This window comes from Nesoenas mayeri, assembly GCF_963082525.1.
Source record: "Nesoenas mayeri genome assembly, chromosome: Z".
NCBI classification, from domain to species: Eukaryota; Metazoa; Chordata; class Aves; order Columbiformes; family Columbidae; genus Nesoenas; species Nesoenas mayeri.
In genome coordinates this window covers 30,421,290-30,445,881 of record NC_137542.1, presented here as the reverse complement: position 1 = coordinate 30,445,881, position 24,592 = coordinate 30,421,290, and the positions used below count along the sequence as shown (strand labels likewise).

Sequence of the window (24,592 nt, the reverse complement as noted above, 5' to 3'; positions counted from 1 at the left end):
ATGTGGTTATATATGTTATACACTTGTTCACGCGCTGGGACACCCTGACGAGTTAGCTCCTGGTTGGCTAGTTGACAGTGAAAGATGTTGCTGGGTGTCGCTTGGTGTTTCTGCCTCTGGAATTCTGTTATCTGTTACACCATCTGGGAGCTCTGTTATCTGTTGCACGATTCGGCCACTCTGTTATCTGTTGCACCATCCGGCCATTGGCTTGGTTGGGGTCCGGCATCCGGCCATTGGCTTAACTACTATTTTTTACAAAATATAATGAAACTTGCACAAACGCAATTACTTCTTACAACAATATGCATAATATGATTGAACCCTACTCGATTTGTTCAACAACCTTGACCATTATTTATTACACCTGGACCAACCTCCACATGGAAGTCTCTCGAGGCTGACAGCTGCCCAGTGTCCTTTGCACAAGACCGGCCAAGGGGCAAACGGGTTTCTCTGAATGGAAATGTAATTGATGAAAAATTATGGTCAGCCCAACAGAAAGACTAAGGGCCATGCAGGAGTGCCAGAGCATTGAGCATGCGGCTGTATCTGCAAGGTTTTCCTCCTGCAAGCTTGGCCAAGCTCACCACGCTGCTGTGGGCTTGCTGTGACCAACAGAATGACTGCAAAGCCCATGCCTATTAATTAGTGGTGAGAGCAAAATACTTCTGAAAGAAGACAAATTTAGGCATAGTTCCATGTTGCTAAGCACAGCTTAAGGAAACTAAATAAGTCAAGCAATGAAGGCACACAAATTCAGTCTTACATGGACCACAAAGATGAAATGCCTTTTTAACAGTGCACTATCACAGTGCCCCTACAAACACAGTACAGCTGCCAGGGTGCAAGCTGAGCCTTATTGCTTGCTTGCACATCAGTTTCCAGCTACTTTATTAGGTTATGAGTGGAAAGCTGTGTTTCTCAAAGTTTTTTCACAGGTGACGTTTGTTGTGACTCTCTGCATTCCCACCCCACCCTGCCACTTAGAGTTATTGGTGACCCCCAAAGGTGTGTGAGCACATCCCCTAGACAGGTCACCGGCATGCTGGCAGCAGATCAGCACATCGAGGACTGGAGGAGCAAGGACTGGCTGCATTTACTGGTTACAGGCATAAACACCTTGTCCCGGTATGGATGACATTTCCAGTGTGAAGCCTGTGTTAGCTGAAGAGTGCGAGGTGTGGGTTTTTTATATTTTTGGTTTTTTTTGTTTTCTCACAGTGGGCTGAAGGTCCAATAACGCCCCCCCTCCCCCCCGCAAAATCGTTTGGACCACCATGTCTCTTCTCCACCTCTCCCTCGCCCCTCCGACCCACCAAACCTTGTGGTGGACATTCCAAACCCTAAGACGTGCATGGGTGCTGAGGTCACAACCGGCCAGCGAGGTGCTAGGCACTAGCAGGTTCTCCAAGTGCTCAGTTCCTCCAGGACAGTGGGCAAGGTGCCATCACTATCACAGTCTCTGCCAGCTCACACAGGTAAGCTGGATCCATACTTCTTGGGGAAGAGGGAAAGGTACTGGGTGGTTCCTGGCAATGCCCCCACTGCCCTCTTCATGCTTGCAGCACACAGCCTCCCTGGTACGAGCTCTAGAGAGGTGCAGGTTCACACAAGATTTATGCTAAATTAAGCTTGAGATCCAGAGCCCCTGGGTGAAGAGCAGGGCTACAGGAGAGGCTGGGTGTTTCAAAAGGGTTCAAGTGTGTCTCACATGCAATAGAAATCGGCTGCTCAATTCGTGGTGGACTAATTTACGATCCAAATGATGGGGTTTATGTTCTTAGAGATCTCTGTTACCTGGTTTCAGTGGACTAAGTTGATCAGTCATGGAAAATGTACAGGTATTGGGAGGAGGACAGCCTACTACAGGGAGCAATTCAGGGGATGAAGTATGATGGAGGAAGATGGGGGCAACTCCTTGGTGACTACTTGCAAGAAGGTCTGGGAGATTTTGGCACTTATCTGGTGCCTGGAAGACAAATTCGTACTCTTTATCATCAACTGACAGGCAAAGCATAACCCAGCTTACAAGAGCAGGCATTTGTTATTGAGACAGTCTAACTGAAACTTGTATTTCAAAAAGGTTCAGAAGGTTGATCCTTCACATGCAGCAGTCATTAATTCACCCCTGAGGTACACCTCCAGCCCCACTTTGCCTTGTCTCAGATCCCAGCCTGTCCCTGCCCTGATCCTGCCTGGATCCCAGGCACTGTGTGTTACTACCTGTGCAGTTGCCATGGCAGTGGTGGAGAGATACCTGTGGGTGGTGCCCCTTGATTTACTGGAGACAAGGTGTGTGGGACATGAGTGTGTCACCAACAGCTGCAGATGGTCATCAGCTCCTTCCCTGACAACTTCTTTTCTCCACAGCAGCAAGATGGCAGCGGTAGAAGAAGCTTTCCGTAAATTTGCGGTGTATGGTAACACAGCTGCCAGTGGCAATGACATGACAGGCAAAAACTTCTCCAAGATGTGCAAAGAGTGTGGGGTGATGGATGGAAAAGCCGTGACCAGCACTGATGTTGACATTGTATTCAACAAAGTCAAGTGAGTGTTGCAGGGAGGCAGAATGGACAGCACAGCTGAGTGGGAAGAGGGAATGGCAAGAGGCAGGCAGGCTCTCATGCAAGGGGCAGCCCTGGGGCTTTCCTGCATAGTGAAGTAACTTTCTTGTTGGTCTCCCCTTGCCATAGGGCCAAAGGTGCCCGAACCATCACCTTTGCTGAGTTCCAGGAGGCCATGAAGGAGCTCTGCAGCAAGCGCTTCAAGAACAAATCACCAGAGGAAGCACTGCAGGCTGTCTATGGCCTCATTGAGGGGAAGGAGCCAGGCAGCTCAGGCACCACGGTGAGTATGAGTTCCCTTACCTGATGTGCACCTTGAGCTGCCAAAAGGCCATTTGTCCCTGCTGTAGGGATGTATGCTGTCCTCACATGTAGGGAAGAGCTTGTTTGTGAGCCATTTCCTAACACTAGCTGACCTCCTTTCTTGCAGAAAGCCTGCAAGTCCGATGCAGTCGAGAGGCTGACAGACACCAGCAAATATACTGGCAGCCACAAAGAGCGTTTTGATGAGAGTGGCAAAGGGAAGGGACTTGCTGGCCGCCATGATCTGACAGACAACAGTGGCTATGTTGCAGCCTACAAGGGAGCTGGCACCTATGACCAGACGCACTAAGATGGAGACTGCTTAAGGAACCAAGGACTTGCCCCCTATACATGGGAGGAGAGGCAAATAAACATCTCATGCAAGCAGCCTTCTGTGTCTGTGTATCCAAAATGCGACAAGGTGGGAATGCATGGGGAGGGCGCCAGAGGGCTCTGAAGAGTGGTGCAGGTTCCCCATCTGACCACATCGTGATTGCTGTGTGGTGGGGCTAAATCCATGCAGGAGATAGCCTTTTGAAGGGAATTCTATGGGCCAGTTAGTCCTCTGCCATCACATGCTTTGCATTTCCAACCAAGTGAACAGCAAGTTCGTCTCTGAATATTCACTCTTCACTTCCATTCTTCCCTCCCAACACACTGTACCCTTTGCTGTGATTTTTAGCTTGGGGAGCAGTGTGTGCATGTTTTTGCATAGTGATGCTGGGTTAGATTTGAGTTGATGGTTTCTGGTGGCAGGCAGCCCAGCAGCGGTGCCTGACCACACCTGGAAGAGCACTCTTACAGAATGCAGGATGCAACATGTACCACACTGTGGGGAGGGAAGGGGTACCAACACCACCAGTTCCCACTTTTTTCTTTCTCCTAACCCCAGGTTAAACCCTCTTTCTCACCTATTCCTAGGACTTAATATAGTCACTCATTACTGTTTTCCCAGGCTTCGGGATGCTGGCAACTGGGGAAGAGTTTGTGAGCCTGAGGAACACAAAAAAAGAGCTGTCATACAAGGGATCAGGAAGGTCTATGAGGAGCATAGCAGGTCCTCTGTACTTCAGAGGAATTTTTGTAAGCTGTACCTGCACCAAAATCCATTGTGGCCTAGTGGCTGGAGATAGATGGGTCACTCAGGATAGGGTGAAATGCAATTTACACACCAACAACAAGCTAAGAGGCCACAGACAAAGGCTCGGTGGCTGACAGTAGGGGGTGGGGGACGTGCCGGAGGGCACATAACTCCATCTTCTAATACACCCAGCATGGCACAAAGCGAAAAGCTGAAACCCTTCAAGATGGCCCAAAACTTGTCTATCTTTAGCAATCACACCCGAGACTTTTCTATCTTTTCGCAATAACATCTCTGCAAAAGAAAAAAACCCAAATTATGCAAGCAGGGAACCCAGAGGGCTATAAAAAGCTCACCTGTATCAGCACTGGCAGGGAACCCACCATCCTGAGGACCACTTTGCCCACCAGCCTCAGCGGGGGAACTGGACCAGACACCTGAGGCCGTATGCCTGCTTTTTAATGTTTTTTATAACTCATATCTTGAAAACAGATACTGAAGGTGGCTGTCCTCAGCAATGCTGCCTTCATATATCATGTCCTGTACAATCATTTAGGCAAAGTACCTGTACATTAAGAGATAACAGGATCTTGTACAAAATAGAACAGCTAATGCACTCAGTAAAACAATGACAGAACATTCTTACATAGCTCTGTTTTTAGTGGCACGGTATTTCTTATTTAAATACCGTCAGCAGGCAATTACAACAAATATTAATATTTCAGAGCTATGATTGCTATTCCTAATGCTTTCTTTTATTAGTTCCTGAAGTGACTCTACTCATCCTGTTGCTCTTGAGATGCTCCTGCAAAAATGTTACTGAGAGGCTGCAGGGCTGTATGCTGGTGCCCCAGACCTGGACACAGCTCTTTAACTGTCTCCTGTGCTTTGGCATGTAAGTCATAATCCTCTGGTCTTCCCAGGATGAAGGGCTGAATGACTTCTTCCCTCACAACATAGCACTACGTGGGGAGCACAGCCGGTGTGTGTTAGTCTAATAAAATACATGGGTTTGAGCTTCTTCCATGTCTCCCAACACCCCAAGCACTTCTTAACGCATGATGGGTAGAAATCAGCAGGGTCCTGCTGATGCTTGGTGGCCAAGAGGAAAGGTTTACTGGCTCCATGGGCCCAGCAGCATACTACCACCAAGTAATGCAGTTTTCAAGCAAAAGATGTAGATGTAGTATCAGCAGTCTCACAGCCGTACCAGTGTTCAGACATGGTGTGGCATCTGATGTCTCAATTCCTTCTATCTGCACTTCAAACACCTTGTGACATTTCCATTTTGGGGGAAAGGAAGAGAACAACTGTAACCAAGCAAACCTTGAGTATTTCTTTGTTCAGGCCTCAGTTTCTTGTAATTAAATGACCTGAGAAATTATCCACATAAAGGTCTGCAAACAAACACAGGAATGTGTTGCATTTATTAGTTTTAGGGTTTTGTTTGTTTGTTTCATATATATATACATACATATATATATATATACATCTGTAATGGAAAAAGCTGTGGAAGCTTTAGGAACAAACTGAGGGCTTTGTGCTTGTGTAGTGTGAGTTCTGGTTTGCATTAACTTGGGTACAACGTGACACTGGAGGGTGAATTTCTGAGACATGATTCAGTCTGTACTTCATCCTGTAATCTAACTTGCATAGCACCCCAGCACCAACAAGAGTCACTACTTGTCCTGCCTATTCCTTATAAGTAGAAACCACAAAAAGATGAGGAATGCCATGCTCACTTCCTACGGCAGCTACAGAGTGGACAGATAAAAAGGAAGTAATGGTTAACTGAAGAGTTTAAAAATAGTACCTGATTACTGCATGCCCTTGGGAAAGCAGTAACACCAGTGGATATAAGCTTTTTAAAAAGCCAGATACATGCATGTATAAATGACAGAATCAACAAAACTTTTGCAAAAGAAAAAAAAAAATAGTTTATGCTCTAGTGCATTGGGTGCCTGCAAAAATTGAGGTGGCTCCCCCGTGCAAGGTGTGTGCATAGATGTCCTGTTACACCACTTTCACATACTAAATATCTGTAACATTGTAACATTGTGTATTTGCTCTCTTAAAGAGGTCATATTATCTAGAAAACCAGCCATACTGGGAGAAGAAGGTTAGAAGCTTCCCTGTCAGCAGCAGCTGAGGTTTATTGTGCATCACGTTTCTGCGTGATCCTTTGAGCGTCAGAGGGAACATGAGGGTTTTTTGGACAGGGTTGGCTGCTGGTGCTTCTGTTATAATTTAAGCATGTGTTCACACAGTGGTCAGAAGAACGAGGCCTGTGGAACCTGGTGTGAATGTAGCTACACACATATAAACAGCCCAGTTTGCGGGATTTACTGGCAACAGCAGAAATCTTGGTGACACACAATGACATTGATTATCTAGGTGTTTATAACCAGCTATGGCTATGATGTGTCATTACGGTGGAAAAATAGGGAAGCATTTGCTCCAAATTACATATCTGTCAGGAAAAAGAAACATCAAACCAAGCCAAACAGTCAATTTGCAACTGCTCCAAAGCAGAGTGGAACAAATACCCCTAACCCCTGCCCTTTGGCAAGTACAGTGAGCTTGTTTGTCTAATGTTTCTCTTGATGTAGCCCTTTTGCCCCCACAGCCATTCCCTTCCATGCAGTTTCCTTGCTCTCTTCTAGAAATATGACACATGACCAATATCAGCAATTCTTTGCCAGCTGGTCATTGCTTCATGTTAGTGGAGGTGGGACTTGATATATCAGTCAGATGGAAATCACTTGATAACATTGATGACATCTGCAGACAAATTAGAACAAGATCTGAAGATATGGCTATGGTGGTTGTGAAGTAACAACTGAGGCGGTAGGACAGAGTATTATAGAACATAGGTCGGAAAAAATTATGAGAAACAACATACATGCTTGTGTATGTCTGTGTAACATTTTTAAAGTCTTCAAACTGTGCAAGAGACAGCTATAAAAGGCCTCTGCTACCTGTTCAGCTGCTTAGGCATGCAGTTACAGTCTTGGCACAATCTTGCTGAAACCAGCACAATTTCACTTTAACAAAGCAGGAAGAAGAAAGAACAGATGTTGATGTCAACGCAGTCATTGGCTGGTGGCAATGCAGCAGGACAGACGAGTACCAACGCCAAGTAATGTCTGCACTGCAGCAGGGGCTGATGGCTCACGCTGTTTTCTGCGGTATTGACTCCTTCGCAAAGTCATCTGCTGTTGTTGTTGCAGGCTGTATTTCTAAGACGACAGAGGCACAGGGAGCCTGGCACTTGCTTTCCAACTCACTCTTGCATGGGACATGACAGGCAAGCAGCTATAGCTGGCACCTACGTGGCAGTGGAACCCCTCCATAAGCATGGTGACACAGCTAAGCAAGGCCAGGATCTAATAGGCTCTTACCCTGAGAGTTTTAGGCATGTGCAGTGGTAAAGAGATGCGGGGAGTTAATGATCCACACACATTTATACTGGACTAGTCATCCAAGTGCTGTTTACATTCGAAGTTAAGAATTTAATGGACAGCAGTAAAATGCTTTCCCCAGCTGCCTTGTTTCTCTGCTTCTCTGGTTATTGAGAAATATGCACATCTCCACTGCCTCAGGGAAGCAGTTGTTATACTCAGTGCTGAGTTAATTGTAAGCCAAGAAACCCAGTGGATACTCACCTCAATTAACAGATACATAACAGAAAAGGAAAAAAATACCTGTTTAGAGACTGAGATACTCAGAGAGCTCTGGGTATTACAGTATCACAATATGTTTGGGATTGGAAGAGACCCCAAAAGATCATCTAGTTCAGTCCCCCTTTTGGAGCAGGAATGCCTAGGTGAGGTCGCACAGGAACATGTCCAGGCGGGTTTTGAATGTCTCCAGAGAAGGAGACTCCACAACCCCCCTGGCCAGCCTGTTCCAGTGCTCTGGCACCCTCACTGAGAAGAAGTTTTTTCTCAAATATAAGTGGAACCTCTCGTGTTCCAGCTTGATCCCATTACCCCTTGTCCTATCATTGTTTGCCAACGAGAAGAGCCTGGCTCCATCCTCGTGGCACTCGCCCTTTATATATTTATAAACATTAATAAGGTCACCCCTCAGTCTCCTCCAAGCTAAAGAGACCCATCTCTCTCAGCCTTTCCTCATAAGGGAGATGCTAGACTCCCTTAATCATCTTTGTTGCCCTACGCTGGACCCTCTCCAGCAGTTCCCTGTCCTTCTTGAACTGAGGGGCCCAAAACTGGACACAATATTCCAGGTGTGGTCTCACCAGGGCAGAGTAGAGGAGAAGGAGGACCTCTCTCGATCTACTAACCACTCCCCTTGTAATACACCCCAGGATGCCATTGGCCTTCCTGGCCACAAGGGCACAGTGCTGGCTCATGGTCATCCTGTTGTCCACCAGGACCCCCAGGTCCCTTTCCCCTACACCGCCCTCTAATATGTAATTTCCCAACCTATACTGGAACCTGGGGTTGTTCTTGCCCAGATGCAGGACTCTACACTTTCCCTTATTAAATTTCATCAGGTTATTCCCCGTCCAACTCTCCAGCCTGTCCAGGTCTCGCTGGATGGCAGCACAGCCTTCTGGTGTGTCAGCCACTCCTCCCAGCTTAGTGTCATCAGCAAACTTGCTGATAGTACACTCAATTCCCTCGTCCAAATCATTAATGAATATATTGAATAATATTGGCCCCAGCACTGACCCCCGAGGCACTCCACTAGATACTGGCCTCCAACTAGACTCTGCACCATTGACTACCACTCTCTGGCTCCACCTCACTACTCTATTGTCTAGACCACACCTCCTCAAGTTAGCTGTGAGGATGCTGTGGGAGACTGTGTCAAAGGCTTTACTGAAGTCAAGGTAGACCACATCCACCGCTCTGCCATCATCCATCCACCTTGTTACATTCTCATAAAAGGTTATGAGGTTGGTCAAGCATGACTTCCCCTTGGTAAAGCCATGCTGACTGCCCCTAATAACCCTCTTATCCTTGATATGCCTTGAGATGGCACCAAGGATAAGCTGTTCTATTACTTTCCCAGGGACAGAGGTGAGGCTGACCGGTCTATAATTACCTGGGTCCTCCCTCTTGCCCTTTTTGAAGACTGGAGTGACATTTGCTTTCCTCCAATCCTCAGGCACCTCTCCCATTTCCCAAGACTTGGCAAAGATGATGGAGAGCGGTCCAGCAATGACCTCAGCCAGCTCCCTCAGCACCCGCGGATGCATCTCATCTGGACCCATGGATTTATGGATGTCCAGGCTATTTAACTGCTCCCTAACCCAGTCCTCATCGACTAAAGCAAACTCCTCCATTGACCTGGCTTCATTCAGGGTCTCAGGGGTACAGGGCTCCCCAGGAAAGTCTCCAGCAGAGTAGACAGAGACAAAGAAGGCATTCAGTAATTCTGCCTTTTCTGTATCTTCCGCCACCAGGGCACCCACCCCATTCATCAGTGGGCCTACATTGCCTCTGGTATTAGTTTTATCTGCTATGTATTTGAAAAAGTTCTTTTTGGTGTCCTTGACCCCTCTCGCCAGCTGTAATTCTAAGGAGGCCTTGGCTATCCTAGCTGCCTTTCTACATTCTCTAAGAGCAGCCTTATATTCCTCCCAAGTGGCCAGTCCCTGCTTCCATGACCTGTAAACTCTCCTTTTCTGCTTGAGCATATCCAACAGATCCCTATTCAACCAGGCAGGCCTCCTGGCTCCCTTCCTTGACTTCCTACGTGTGGGGATGCTCTGATCCTGAGCGTGGAAGAAGCAATCTCTGAATGCAATCCAGCTATCTTGGGCCCCTTTTCCTTGAAGCAGTCTTGCCCATAGGATTTCCTCCAGCAATTGCTTGAAAAGGCCAAAGTTAGCCCTGCTAAAGTCCAGGGTTGCAATTCTACTCGCTATTCTGTTCCTGCCACACAAGATGCTGAACTCCACCATCTCGTGGTCACTGCAACCCAGGCAGCCCTCAACCTTTACTGCTTCGACCAGACCCTCCTTGTTAGTGAGGATGAGATCCAGCAGTGCACCTCACCTAGTCGGCTCCTCCACCATCTGCATGAGGAAGTTATCATCAATGCACTGGAGGAACCTTCTGGACTGTGTGTGGCTGGCTGAATGGTCCTTCCAGCAGACATCAGGGAAGTTAAAATCACCCACAACAACCAGGGCCTGTGACTGCGAGGCCACTCTCAGCTGCCCATAGAAGGCCTCATCAGCTTCCTCACCCTGATCTGGTAACCTGTAATAGACACCCACAACAGTGTCACCCCTGCCAGCCTGCCCCTTGATTCTGACCCATACACTCTCAACTCGCTCGTCATCTGCTCCTGGGCAGAATTTAGTACATTGTAGTTGCTCTCTCACATAGAGAGCAACTCCACCACCACGCCTGGCTGGCCTGTCTTTCCTGAAAAGGGCATAGCTATCCATGACTACATTCCAGTTATGTGAACTGTCCCACTATGTTTCTGTAATTGCCACCAGATCAGATCATAATCTCCTGACTGAACACAGGTTTCTAACTCCTCCTGCTTATTCCCCATGCTGCGCGCATTGGTGTACAGGCATTTCAGGGAGCGAGCGAGCAGAGCACACCAATTTCTCCCTAAGGGCATAGGAGGCAACCTGGTCCTCATCAGTTTTAGAATGCTGCCCTACTGGGACAAGCCTAGCTACAACCTCATCCCCCTTCAAGCCTACTAGTTATAGAACTGTTGTTTTCGGTTGGGTTTGTGCTACATTGCTCCATTTTTTTCACAGGAACCCATGGTGTACTGCAAGTCTGAAATGTATGCCATAGGCTTGTCTCTTTATTCTAGTGCTATTTGATCCAGTAGGAGACAATTTCTTTCCCTACACTCCTTGTCTTTCTCATAGTTGCTGCATCCTCCACCCACATTCCTCCCCTCCTCTTCCAGCTACAAACCTTCACAGGTTGCCTGGTTGCCCCAGTAAAGACGCCTGTGTCTCAGCCTGCAGCTGCCTGTAGTTACAGCAGGAGGCATTCAGCTGTTGAGTCTCGGCCATCAGCCTGACAACTGCTCCTTACCACCACTGGGCCCACAAGTCATCCTGGCAAGGAGAGCCAGGTTCAAATGTGGTTGTGCCGCTGTTTCACTTTGCACCACAGCATGTAGCACTGGGACACACTGCTGCTGAATGGTGATGCTAACACCTGTAGTGACTTTTTTCCTTCTGAGTTTGGGATCACTTCAAGTCCAATATTATTTTTCTTCACTGTCAAGAATTGGATAGTGCATTTTTTTTTTCCTGACTTACAGGCTTTCTGTCCTCACTAAACTTAGGGCTGGTAATTACAACTGCTGGCTTAATGTTTCCCTGTACTATTCACTCCCTTCTGTGCACATTTGGGGCATGTATCTCTGTCTGCAATCCTCCACTGCTGGTACCACTTAAAAGACAAGGGGACACAGAGTCTCAGAAGTCTTCATTAATCATCCACAGCTAACCATTCACGATTTTAAATGATTCATGATTCGTCTTCACATGGAACTTTGCTTCACAGCAAGCAGCAAATGGCCAGACAAGTCCTGCACTGCACAGGCACAGCACTGGCCAGGGGAGGCGAGTGACAGAACTCGGCAAGTGCATCGTCAGGTTAACGCATTCAGGCATTGCCACCTCCTGGCAGGGAGGAGGATTTTGTATATTTGAGCCCTAACCAAAGCTGTAATTACACTTTGCTCTCCTTCCCTTAAAAAAAACCCAAAAAGCATTTAACATGTTCTCACCTGCTCCTTCCCTGTTACTCACACCAGCCTCCCTTCCTCCATGCTGCTGTTCACCACCCCTTAACTCTGCTGTAGCAATTCCTTGTGGGGCCTCACTGCCAAATGGCATTTCTGATACAAGTCAATATAAAAATAAAGACAACCAAATGCAGACAGCCAAAAGACGAAAGCCCCTTCATACTAGTTGATGGTGCAGTCCCACAAGAGGGAAGGCGGAACAACTACGCCAGATTTGCTATGCAGGAGAACAATCACAACAATATAGTGTAAGGGTGATCCCTCCAAAGGTTTGAAGAGTTGTCTACCTTTCAGCCTTTGTTTTTATTATTCAGATTCACATTCAGTCCCATCCAGCTTTTGCTTTCTCGAGGACTTCAGCTTGCAGCAAAAGTGAAACGAGAGGCTAAGATCTCTCTCTTGTTAGAATACCTAGAATACCGAGGTGCTTGAGGACTAGAGGGAAGCAAATGTCACTCCAGTCTTCACAAAGGGCAAGAAGGAGGACCCAGGTAACTACAGACCGGGCAGCTTCACCTCCATCCCTGGAAAGCTGATGGAACAACTTATCTTTGGTGCCATCTCAAAGCATATCAAGGATAAGAGGGTCATTAGGGGCAGTCAATATGGCTTCACCAAGGGGAAGTCATGCTAAAACAACCTCATAGACTTTTATGAGTACATAACCAGTTGGCTAGATGATGGCAAAGCAGTGGACGTGGTCTATCTTTGTTTCAGTAAAGCATTTGACACAGTCTTCCACAGCATCCTTGCTGCTAAACTGAGTAAGTGTGAACTGGATGATCGGGTAGTGAGGTGGAGTGTGAACTGGCTGAAGGAAAGAAGCCAGACAGTCGTGGTCAATGGGGCAGAGTCTATTTGAAGGCCTGTATCTAGTGGAGTGCCTCAAGGGTCAGTACTGGGACCAGTACTATTCAATATATTCATCAATGATTTGGATGAGGGAATAGAGTGTACTATTGGCAAGTTTGCTGATGACACCAAGCTGGGAGGAGTGTCTGACACGCCAGAAGGCTGTGCTGCCATCCAGTGAGACCTGGACAGGCTGGAGAGTTGGGCAGGGAAAAAATTAATGAAATATAACAAAGGCAAGTGCAGAGTCTTGCATCTGAGTGGGAACAACTCTGGGTTCCAGCATAAGTTGGGGAACAACCTGTTGGAGAGCAGTGTAGGGGAAAGGGACCTGGGGATCCTGGTGGACAGCAGGGTGACCATGAACCAGCACTGTGCCCTTGTGGCCAGGAAGGCCAATGGCATCCTGGGGTGTATTAGAAGGGGAGTTAGTAGGTCAGAGTTTCTCCTTCTCCTCTGCTCTGCCCTGGTGAGACCACATCTGGAATATTGTGTCCAGTTCTGGGCCCCTCAGTTCCAGAAGGACAGGGAACTGCTGGAGCGAGTCCAGCACAGAGCCACAAAGATGACTAAGGGAGAGGAGCATCTCCCTTATGAGGAAAGGCTGAGGGAGCTGGGTCTCTTTAGCTTGGAGGAGACTGAGGGGTGACCTCAATAATGTTTGGGTGTAAATATGTAAAGGGTGAGTGTCATGAGGATGGAGCCAGGCTCTTCTCGGTGACAATGAATGACAGGACATGGGGCAATGGGTACAAACTGGAACACAGGAGGTTCTATTTAAATTTGAAAAGAAACTTCTTCACAGTGAGGGTGCCCAAACACTGGAACAGGCTGCCCAGGGAGGTTGTGGAGTCTCCTTCTCTGGAGACATTCAAAACCTGCCTGGACACGTTCCTGTGTAACCTCATCTAGGTGTTCCTGCTCTGGCAGGGGGATTGGACTAGATGATCTTTCGAGGTCCCTTCCAATTCCTAACATTCTGTGATTCTGTGAATAGCTGCCTGCACCTCTGAGGGAGGCTCCATGTGGTGTAATGTGACTTAAATTCTGCATAGCTGATACCTGTAATGCAGAAATCCTTGAGCAGCTGATATGCTGCACCGCCTCCTGGCATCTCTAACCTTCTAGATCCAGCTCAGTATTGTTGAAAAGTACTGTCTCAGGAAGGCTTAGGTGTAATAACAACATGCCTCTTTTGGGGGATTTTCCTGCTAGTCTTGAATAGCTCCAAAAGCAGCCCAGGCTTAAGTGGGCTTATCTGTTGTGTTAGGTACCTTTTCAGCGTTAATAGGGGAATCTCTATCTTCCATAATCACAGTAATTCAGTAAATATACATGCTCTGCACAACATCAGCATTTTTTAGGAAGAACTTAAATATTAAAAGATTCTTGTTAAAACAACGTATTTTATAAAAGTGTCTTTAATTTTAATTTTAAAACCTAATCCATTTATTTTAGAATACTTTATATTCTCATTGTAAACTTTTCTTACATAAAAGTGAAGGTAAAAATGACCAAGTAACACAAGGAAGTGACACTCACTCAGAACAGAGAGGAAGAAATATTCCTCCAGTTTTGTTGTATAAGATAGAACTTTTAGATATAGATATATATACCTAGAGAGATATCTCAGAGAAATGGAATATTGTCACTCACTGGCTAGTAGAGATTTGTGCAATTTGTTTCTAACTAATATCCCCATGAATGTACTAATTGCACATGTAGAGCTAACAACTGAGCTGCAATGGGATTAAAGCAACAAAACACCTACATATAACTACAGCTAACTTCTACACAAGCTGTTCTTGTAGAAAAAATGTTTCTTAAAAACAAAACAAAAATAAATCATCTTCAATATAAGTCACGTTTGGTTACATTTGAAACATGGTCTATTGCACTCAGTATCTTTCAGTAGCGTGTGCTTTCTGAAGTGTCTTGCACTGGACAGCCAAGATTAAACTACCAAAAATTACCAGGTATTTTTTGAAAAAATAGACCATAAACTTAGTAAAAAGAAGAAAACAATTACATTATCTCCTACATTTGTTTATAGTAACCTCTTTTATGAAAACCATTTCACAATTTCTCACTGTAATTGCCCACACAGTTTGCTAGAGAAAAAAATATCACTGCATCTCTAAGAATACCCTGTTCACAAAACAATTAAACAAATATGTTCTAACCAGCCATATGCAATAAATACATCTAACATTATATCTTATCCTTTATATTCCTCTAAAATCTCTAAATCTAGTAGATGCAATGCATGTAGGCTCCTGAGATACAAGCAAATGCCAGTGAAGTAGCTGCTTGTGAGGAATAAGAGATAGAAATGTTTATATCTATAATATTTAAATGAAATTGGACAAATAAAGCATAAGGGTAAAAATAGAATCAGAAGTTCAATACATTATTTGCTATTACCATTGCTAGACTTGCACATCAATCAAGATGCATGGTGCATTACAAAAGAGTGATACAACAAATACCTTTCCTGAGATGTTCACAGGGATTAATAACAGGACAAAGACTAACATATAGGAGCAGATAAAAGTAAACTTGATGTCAATATGCCTGTTTTAAAATATTTGAGCTAGGGGTGAACTTTAGCTTTAGAGGTGATTGGGTGTGGTGAATTCTCACAAAAGTTTTTCAATAAAGGCTTGGAAAAAAGATAGAAATGATTGCTGCTCAAAACACAACAGAAAGGAGCTTTGGTGTACCCAAAGAGATACATGGAAAAGAAATCTCTGGAGGTGGCTGAAGCAGCACAGAAAAAGAAAGGTGCTGCTCTGTCACCTTTGGCTTCACAGCTGTCTTTTCAGTAATGCAGTGATGGAGGTTATGTTCCAACCCACAATCATTTGTCTCAGGTGCTGGTATGTTTTGCCCCAACATGAGAACAAGCCCCTGAGTTCCCAGGTTTCACCAGGAAGAAAATAACTCCCTAAGGGACAGCTGGGCTTCCACAGGAGATGAGAAAAGAGTTGGTCACATTTAAAGGAGATGATGACGTTAGAAATTCACATCTCCCAGTTCCTTTCTTGTCTACATTACTACTGGGAAGAATACAACATGGTTCTAAAGGGACTTGGGGGTAAAATCAAATACTCTGTCAGTCAAAGTGACAGAGTCACTTTCAAAGTTAATTTTCTTCACAATGAAAAATGTTTATGCTCTTCTTCCTTGGGGAGGGGGAAGGCTGGAACAACTCAATGCATTTGAGGGCTAAGAATATTAATAACAAGAATCTAAATCCCAGTCTGCATTGAAATATAAGAGAAGAAGAGCGCTGAAGGAAAGTAAACAGGTTTCACATGATCGCAAAATGTAATGCCAATAAAGCTGTAAATAAAATGAAATTGAATGTAGCAAAAGTATAAGCATCTGCTCTGACATCCTTGCTGTTCATTTTGGAGGCTTCTCCATTTTCAACACTCTATTTCAGGGATGGATATTGTGCAGAAGCCAAGAAAAGGCAACCCTACAAACACAGGGCTTTGGCTCTGAGCTTCACAGGGTTAAAGTGGCAGTACAAAAATTAAAGTCTCTTGGTTTCAGAAACTGAACTGCTCCTCAGAGAGTGCTGGCTGGAGGCAAGGAAGCCGCTATTCCTTGTGCTGCTAGTGGGAAATGTCGTAATAGTAGTTACGTAATCTCATCTCAACCGCAACAAATCCTGGTCGGTCATCAGCACTGTAGAAAGACAACAAGTATCACAACACATGAAGGAAAAAGCTGTAAAGGCGCCCCTGCCTTGTGTAACACCTGGGACTTCACCTCAGTGATAGCTCATTTAAAGCTGCTCACAATATGTTAAGGCTACCAAAACGATGCTACAAGATGAATACCAAGTGGCAAATGTCACTACAGAGCATCCAGTCAGTGGATTTACTATCATGCCTGTCACCTTGTGGTTGGTGAGGGTACTAAAATAAAGAAATGGTAAATCAGCTCAATTTAATTTTCTAGTTCATTTATGTCAGTAACAATCCAGGTGTAATAAAACTAACAAAGAATCAAGGTACCTAAAAGTGAAGTACCACATCTTCTTAAATGGAACCCAGAGACCTTTGTCAGACACAGATATTCTCCAGTTGGTAAAAACTGGAAGAATAAGTGACATTACAGCAGACTTTGGGTGCTTTATAGAGACCTTCCTACAGCTAAAGGAACTTCAACAAAATTGTTTAAAATTATAAATCATAAAATATTTTTAATATTTTTTGCAATATACTGATTGAAAAAAGAGTATCAGGTAGGTTTTATTTTTCTTCTCTATATTTCACAATCCTACCTTCTGAATTGTTACTGATCAGAAAAACTGTGTCTGATATATTACATATGACCTTAAATTTTGCCTCTCATTAACAGGAAGTCAATGTGGGATCCAATCTGACTGTATTCAGAAGAGTGAGAAGAGAAAAATAGGTTGAAACAGTTAATCACTGAGGAATGGAATTAATAATTTAGCAACAGGACTTTGAAATTTCAATGAAGTCTTGAAAACAAAAATGAAAAAAAAATACAATCCAAAATGAAACAAAGATATTTTCTTAATTTAATTTTTTTTTTTTTCAAAATACCTTTTTGTGGAATGACTTGGTTTTTAATGGTGCCTTATTTTTTTACGTAACTGTTCCAGCAAAATCACCTGTGTAAAATCAGCTTCTTGTGGTAAACTCAATAACTCAAATAATTTCCACTTGAAAGTGCTATTGACTCCTTAGTTTGGAGGCTGGTTGTAAGCTAAACCCCAGCTGAAATGATGTCTTTTGAAATACCCTTCCCAACCCTTCTGCCCACTTCCTGGCTTATTAACTAAGCAGATTTAAATATACTTCTATTAAAAGAGAAAGCATCACATCACACTCACTTGTATGTCCAACACAATTTCATTAGATCATAGACTTCTGTTGGACAGACTTCAGGACGTTCCATTCGTTCTCCTCTTTCAATCATCTGTGCAACTTCACCACCTTTCATTCCCTGGAACAGAGTGACCAGAACAGTCATCTGAGTTGCAAAAGACTACAGCACATGTGACAGCATAAAAGAGGCCTGGAGTTGACTTTCTGGGCTATCGTTTGACTGCTTCGTTGCAAGAGATGGGGTGTTAAGGCGTGCTTTGGCCTGTAATAACCCCTTCCAGGCAGTAAAGGCATTGGTTCAAATTTGCTCTGAATTTTTACAGAAAAAAACATGCTAGACAGAACTACTCACCTTATATGGCTTTTGCCCATAGGAGAAAGCTTCCCACATTAAAACTCCAAAGCTCCAGACATCACTTTTGCTAGAAAATTTGTAAAAATTCATACATTCTGGAGCATACCACTTCACTGGCCATTTTCCATGACTTTGTGCCTAAAATAAGTCATAAGAGGAAAAGAAAAAAGCAGGCTAGAGACAGTGGTAGGTGGTCAATAACATCAGAATTCATATAAGCCAAGTTAACTTAGATCTGCACACATTAGTACTGATTACCATAGCATTTCTGATGCAGTTGGCATTAGATGGAATGGGTAGCAGCTTCTTCAAAAGTGTTACAAAATTGTTCCTAATCTTCCACTTTCAAAATAATGCACTGAAAGGAAATCTGTGGTAAAGCAAAGCTTAGCTAAATGACCTGGAGTCATGTTTTTAGTGGAATCCAATTTAAAGTTGCTCTTTAGAAGTAAGATATTTCATCTAGGCTCTCCACAGAGAGTAAGAGATACACACCCAGCCACACTCAGTCTCATTATTACTTGAAGTTGATGCTCCATTTCAAAGCACAGCGACCGCCTTGTGGCAAACTGCAGTTTGATTAAATTATGCTGTAACGCTGTGTTACAACAATGTAAGTGTCAAGCTATCCCAGCACAGCGCTAGATCCAGTGAAAGAAGCCCCCTGCATTTTGTGGAGTTGTCAAGGGAACAGGCCTTTGATACCAGTTCTCAAACCTCTGACAAGCAGCTCTGGCCAGGCTAGTGGCACTGATTCAAGATGTTACTGCCTTTTCTGGCAGCAGTTACTATTCCCATAGGAAGGTCATCAGAAGGGAGGATGTGCTTAATCCTCCTCTGTAGCGTTTCATGGTCTGGCTTATTAGTTTTAAACAGCTGATGAAAGGGAATAGGCAGAAGAAACAATTTGAACTGTAAGAGCACTAGATCAGAAAAAAAGATGCGGACATGGTTAAAGCCTCTGTCTCTTACAGATGTTTTTACCTTATTAAATGTGGTAGTTATTTCAGTCCCTTTAGCTCCACAGAGATCCAATGAATTTAAAACCAAGCTAAACAAATTTTGCTTGGTTCAAATAATTATTTCCAATAGTATTCTTTCCAAAAACTCTCCAAATCCAGTTCTCTTAGCCAATAATACAGTGTGCTAGCCTAAATTTTCCTTGGAAATAGTGAAAACTGTAAGTGCCTAAAAGCTCACACCTGCAACAAAGACAATTTCTCCCTTTTACATAAGGAGGTATCTCATTTCCACAATAAATTCCAGCCTTCTACTGAGAAGTCTACCAAAAGTAAATGAAAGGGTAAACAAACTAAAGGAGGGATAAGCTTTTTCCTTCCTACACATCTCTTAATGTTGATCACACATTTTGAAAATCAGGCTATGAGATAGTGGATGATACATATTACTTCTAATTTTCAACTTTTAAAAATAAATGCACTTCAACTGAAAATAACCTTATTAAGCTATGTTACCATACAGCTGTCATGTCTTGTGCAAACCTTACCTTATAATAACTTTCATCAGCACTAAGAGCTTTAGAAAGTCCGAAGTCACTAATTTTGGCGTAATGCTGTGTGACTAATAGCACATTTCTTGCAGCCAGATCCCTATGAACAAAGTTATTCTCCTCCAGGTATTGCATCCCCATGGAAACCTGATGTACCAGCTCTGTTATATTCTTCTCCGTGACATGCCTGAAAATCATAATTGAATTTTTAAGAGGTCGGGAGTTCATTTTCATGACTTTTGATGGAGTTCAAATATAAATCTTTACTGTGAACTTCCCCACATCATGCTAGGAACCTGATCCACTTATGTTTAGCTAAGCTTTAATTAGAACTGGCAGAATAAGAATGTCCTGAGCAAGATGATGTGTGATCATATCAATAAATGAACAATTGAAGGACACTGGAAAATTCTTTCATTTATTGATTTTACCAGAAATATTTGACAGGAGACATGTACAAGGTAATCATGTCTCAGTGAAGAGTCACTACAATCATTAATTACAACATTAACAACATGTCACTTTAAAATTGCCCTTAAAGGAGAAAAAAAAAAGGACCTGTACTTTTTTTTTTTTTCCTTTTGATAAATTCTATGAAATTGAATCAAAGCTTACATACCTATTTTTTTGCAAAAATTTATTCAATGGCCCAAGTTCAGCCATTTCCATTACTAACATCCAGGCCTCAGCTTCACATATGCCTATCATTCGGACAATATATGGATTATCCAGTTGCTGCATTACATTTGCTTCTCTCAGTAATTCATCCTTTATGGCTGGATCATTACTCTCATTCTTAAGAATTTTTACGGCCACTGGCTTGGCACCCCTGTGAAAAACAATCCAGTTCTGGGATTAGTTGTTGAAAAATCTGCATGCAAATGCACATAATCTTCATCTGATGTTTCTCTGCCCATACTACAACCGTGACAAAAGACAGAATTGACATTCAGAGGAGAAAGAACCTGACTGTAACAGGAACATCTCTCTAGGAAATGGTCAGAAGATGGTGAAGTGAAAGAAAGAGAATGGAAAGAAGCTCAGAAAATTATAAATAGTAATAAAAATGCTTTAACAAGCCTGAAAGCAACTGTACTGGACAAAATTTTCTTGCCCATTCTGGCAAGAATGCCATAAAGCTTCCCTGGCAAGAAAAGCCATAAAGGCCTTTCTGAGCACTGGGGTGTTTTTGTGGTGAGACTAGAACATGCAGCATTGCAAGGCCATGAGGCAGCACTCTGAAATCCTGAGAAACTAAGCCTCCTCCTGCAACCTTCAGCTCATACAACTAAGTGGAAGAGCTACTGATGAGATTGACAGAGCTCAAGTGTGAAACAAGATTAGCAAACACACAAGCTGAGACTAGAGCCCTTCAAATACCCTCAGACTGTAACGCAAAAAGAAAAATCCTTCCTGGTTCTGAAAACCTTAGTTAAAAAAAACGGCTCGAGTTTCACGCCATGAAAGTGTATACATCATCAGCCCACGCACTTAAAAACATACTGATAAAATTTTACTATGAAAATGCATGAACAGTCAGGTGGTCCCACTTCTACCAGTATAGCCTAGGTCTGTTCCTAATGCAATTACGTGATAAAAGAGGTCACAACGTGTTCTGTCTTCTTGAAAATCAACATTCCAGCTTTATGAAACAGGTACTTATCATACTTTATGTGAAAATCTATTTGCTACAGGCAAGCTGTCTATGACACACTATAGTATTTCTGAAAGAGAGGCTGTGCAGATGGGAAAGACTGAGTAGCACGGCTGCCCATACAAACCATGAAAGAAGGAAGTGGACTTCCCACTCTACTGTCCCTGACAGGAGAGAAAATAACTATACGGGAATTTCACCACTTTACAGACAAAAATAATAGCTGGGAGGTGACAATGCTGCAGGCAAAGAGGTCTCTGCAAACAGAGGAAAATAAAATAAGCCTATAGAAAATCAGTGTATGAGTGCATGCACAAAGAGGGAAACCAGTGGAGCTTAGGCCAAATTACTTAGGTACAGTCTGTCACTCCAAAGGACATGCAAAGATCACTGCTGCTCCAAAAAAACCCCAAAACTAGAGCTTTTACATATCGGACTTCACGAAAAGAGAACGAAATGCTTACTTTTTCATTTTATAGAACCCTTTCTTTACAGTACCAAAGTTGCCAGATCCAAGTTCTCCTTCCTCCAAGGTTAACAATTTCCTGTCAAGAGTAACATTTTTTGGTTTCATTTCATCTGGATCAGCATATGGACTTTCATAGACTTCAGTATCCATGGGTAAGGCTTCTCTTTGATCACCTGCAGTTCAGTCAATGAAGAAATTAGACATTACGTGAGACATTTTTGCTGCCACAGCTCCTATATTCACCCTTTCTACATTCAGGATCATCAGTGTGTTTGACTTAACAAGGGCACTATACAGAAACCATATGCAGTTCAGATACTGGCACTTTAGAACACCCCTAAAGAGAGTGACCTTCCCCTGGTGACATGTTCTTACTATTGAGCACCTGCATAATGTGAAACCAGGAGGCTGCTTGGCAGAAGGAGGCTCAAGGGCTGTCCCTTCTCCTAATGCTTCCTATTAGTTACCTTAGACAATTCTTCACACAGAATGTTGCCTTATATGTAGTTAATTCTTAGGCATCCACCTTTAATTGCACTTTACAGAAAGCCTGAGCACCACCTTGGCACAATTCCTTTTATGAAGTGTAAGGACAGACTTTAGAGTCAAGGAAGTAGTAATCTTTCACTTCAACATGGAAAAGGGGATTTTTGCTAAATGTCTTTTATTACAGATGGTGTCATTTGGCAGTTTCAGCTACCAGGCTTGAGCTATGATAGTGGCTGTACCAATACACAACATGGTGTGAAATATATAAAAGAAAAAAGAAAGACGGATTGAGGAGACATCTCTGGCATAAAGAAGGAAATTTTATCAATTACTCTGCCTACCTCTTTCTGCTCCTGTAAGACCTCTATTTCTTTGCAGCACATAAGGATTAAAAGGTGCTTCATCAGATGAGTGGCCAATAGTTGACTGAAGCTGCAGCACACAAATAGAGTTTTTATGTTTAGCAATGAATAGGTAAGGTAAAAAAACTTTTTTTTTTCCTCAGAGGGTTATGGCATAATGACTGCAAGAGACACACAGGTGAGAATCAGACAGTAAGAAAGGGATCCAACAAAGTTTATTTCATTCTGGAGGTTATTGCTTGAGTAAACGTGCAGGCCAAATGAAACATACACTGCTAAAGCATAAAAAGTTATTGCAAATATTTCAGAGCATTTGATCTGAGATAATTAAGTGGAATGGGTCATGCACAAATCTTATTCTGCAGCTATTAAATTTACATGCACTTTTCGAATCTGCCTTGTAACACAAGTAGTCATCAGGATTTCTCTTTAATCTCCCCTTCCTCCTTCTCTGAGTTATCTCTCTCCATATCTAGGCCACAGAGAAATTTCTAGCACAAAAGGAAACAAAAAATGCTTCCCTGTTTCTCTTGTGGATGCTATAGACTGACTCCATTTGGAAGAAACTAGGGTAAAAAAAAAATCCTTTTAATAGGTTTGTTTAATGTTACGGACAAACATAATGGACCAGATACTAGGACAGTCTGTCTGCTCTGAGGAGGGAGAAAATGACCTAATTCTTACTGTACTTGAACACCTGGTTCAAATACAATCCCTCTGCCTTTACTCTTTGTCAGAGAAATACTGTGGAGCACTCAAACAAGACCAGCAGAAACACGGTGTTTTCTGGAGCTCCCTGGCTAAAGGGCGACTCCAGCACAATAAAGTACAGATGAGAGAAACTCATAATCTGTTCTCTTCTGTCTGTGAACTGTCAGGAACAGTCAGGAACAAGGACTTACAGAACTTATTTCTGCAGCTTAAGTCTCTCTTTTTTTTCCCAATGTAGAAATTTTACTCTACTCATGAGTGATGTCACGCTCCTAGGAGAGTGTTTTAAAACCAGAAATTCAAACATTAGCATGAGTTTGTTCAGCTCAAACAGGAAATCAAGGTATATTGTACTTGAAAAACACTGGATAGGGCTATTTTACAAATATTCAAGTATATAATTCTTCTTTTTAACAACTGCAGCTTCCAGTGGCATAAGTTCCTGCCTGAAACAATTATGGTTTTCAAGTAAAGAGAAACAGAGCTTGAAAGATGTCCACGAGTGAATTACTGGGTGCAACAGAAGTTTTATCATTTGGAAACTGCATTTCGTAGGGAAAACACCTGACCTGGCTGGTACAGACCTTTAAATCATAATAAAGTGATCTGCCCAGCTGGATGAAGCAGAAAAGGTTTCACTATGTAGATCTTATAGCAAACCCTGAGCAGGAGGCCAACATTCGGCAAGATTCTGGCCTAGTGGGATGAGCATGGTGGCACCAGGGATGGTAAGGGTGAAGTTTCTGGCTTGATTTGCTCACTTCTGTGGAACAGTTTTGAAAGGCCATGTGCTGTGACGGCAGGCCACAGGAGGCCTGAGACAGTTCTGAGATAGGTCAGGGACCAAACTGGCCTACCAATCTCAAGAACAGGAAGGCAAATGAATGGTATAAAACAAGATCCTCAGCTCTAGCTGTGTTTTTCTAACTTGGTATACCTTGCCAGGTCTGAAAATTAAGAAATGTACTTCCAAGACCTACATCACTCTGCTTCACACACAGGCCATTCACTATCCCAAAAAACCCCACTAAGACTGGAACTCAATCCTAAACATCTCAAGTGACGGGCTGGCAGTTTCATTCTGAACACTTAGGACAGTCTTTCCCTACGCTACGTCAGGATATATAGGGAAATGTTTATGTTCTGTCAAAAATATTCATAATCTTTTCCAAAGCAAAACCAGGTCAGATGGAATTATATTTATTGAGACCACAGTGATTTTAATTTGTGCACTTCATACATCCTGTATTGCTTCAGAATACATCAAGACCTCTTAGGGGTTTTTTTATCTTATTGCTACTTACTATGAACCACTCGGTATTACTAGTAATGAGTGATTATAGTTCCACTGGATATGTGCACTTGTGAACTATGGGGCTGGCTGTCATTTTATGCTGTCATACTGTAAAGCTGCTGTGAGTTTGTACTGTTTTCACATGAACTTTTTTTTTTTTTCTTCTGCTACGGTTTAATTTTCATTGATTACATTTCTCAGGCACCCACAGTTAAGCAAATCTAAGCGTGCTGTTCTTCTTCTTACTAAGCACTGGCTACACTAGTGTGGCACTTTTATAGTAATATAGCCACATCCACAATGAGAG

The 24,592-nt window shown here is 43.2% G+C and overlaps 2 protein-coding genes across 2 annotated transcripts in view; one reads left to right on the top strand and one right to left on the bottom strand.

The window, feature by feature from the left end:
* Window positions 1-2,239: 2,239 nt before the first annotated feature.
* On the top strand, window positions 2,240-3,180 carry LOC308051866 (tubulin polymerization-promoting protein family member 2-like; the record flags this gene model as incomplete). The annotated part of the gene is made up of 3 exons (XM_080362511.1): window positions 2,240-2,550; window positions 2,697-2,850; window positions 2,998-3,180. The coding sequence occupies 3 exons, from the start codon at window positions 2,240-2,242 to the stop codon at window positions 3,178-3,180; spliced, it is 648 nt and encodes a 215-aa protein (XP_080218637.1).
* A 12,865-nt stretch (window positions 3,181-16,045) lies between these two features.
* SYK (spleen associated tyrosine kinase) overlaps window positions 16,046-24,592 on the bottom strand; it is a gene marked incomplete at its 5' end in the record, with an annotated part of 31,217 nt that continues 22,670 nt past the window's right edge. The window contains 7 exon segments of the mRNA XM_080361950.1: window positions 16,046-16,266; window positions 17,447-17,559; window positions 17,794-17,934; window positions 19,304-19,493; window positions 19,926-20,135; window positions 21,425-21,602; window positions 22,260-22,350. Of these exon segments, the coding sequence (XP_080218076.1) occupies window positions 16,194-16,266; window positions 17,447-17,559; window positions 17,794-17,934; window positions 19,304-19,493; window positions 19,926-20,135; window positions 21,425-21,602; window positions 22,260-22,350 (996 nt within the window). The 3' untranslated portion in view covers window positions 16,046-16,193.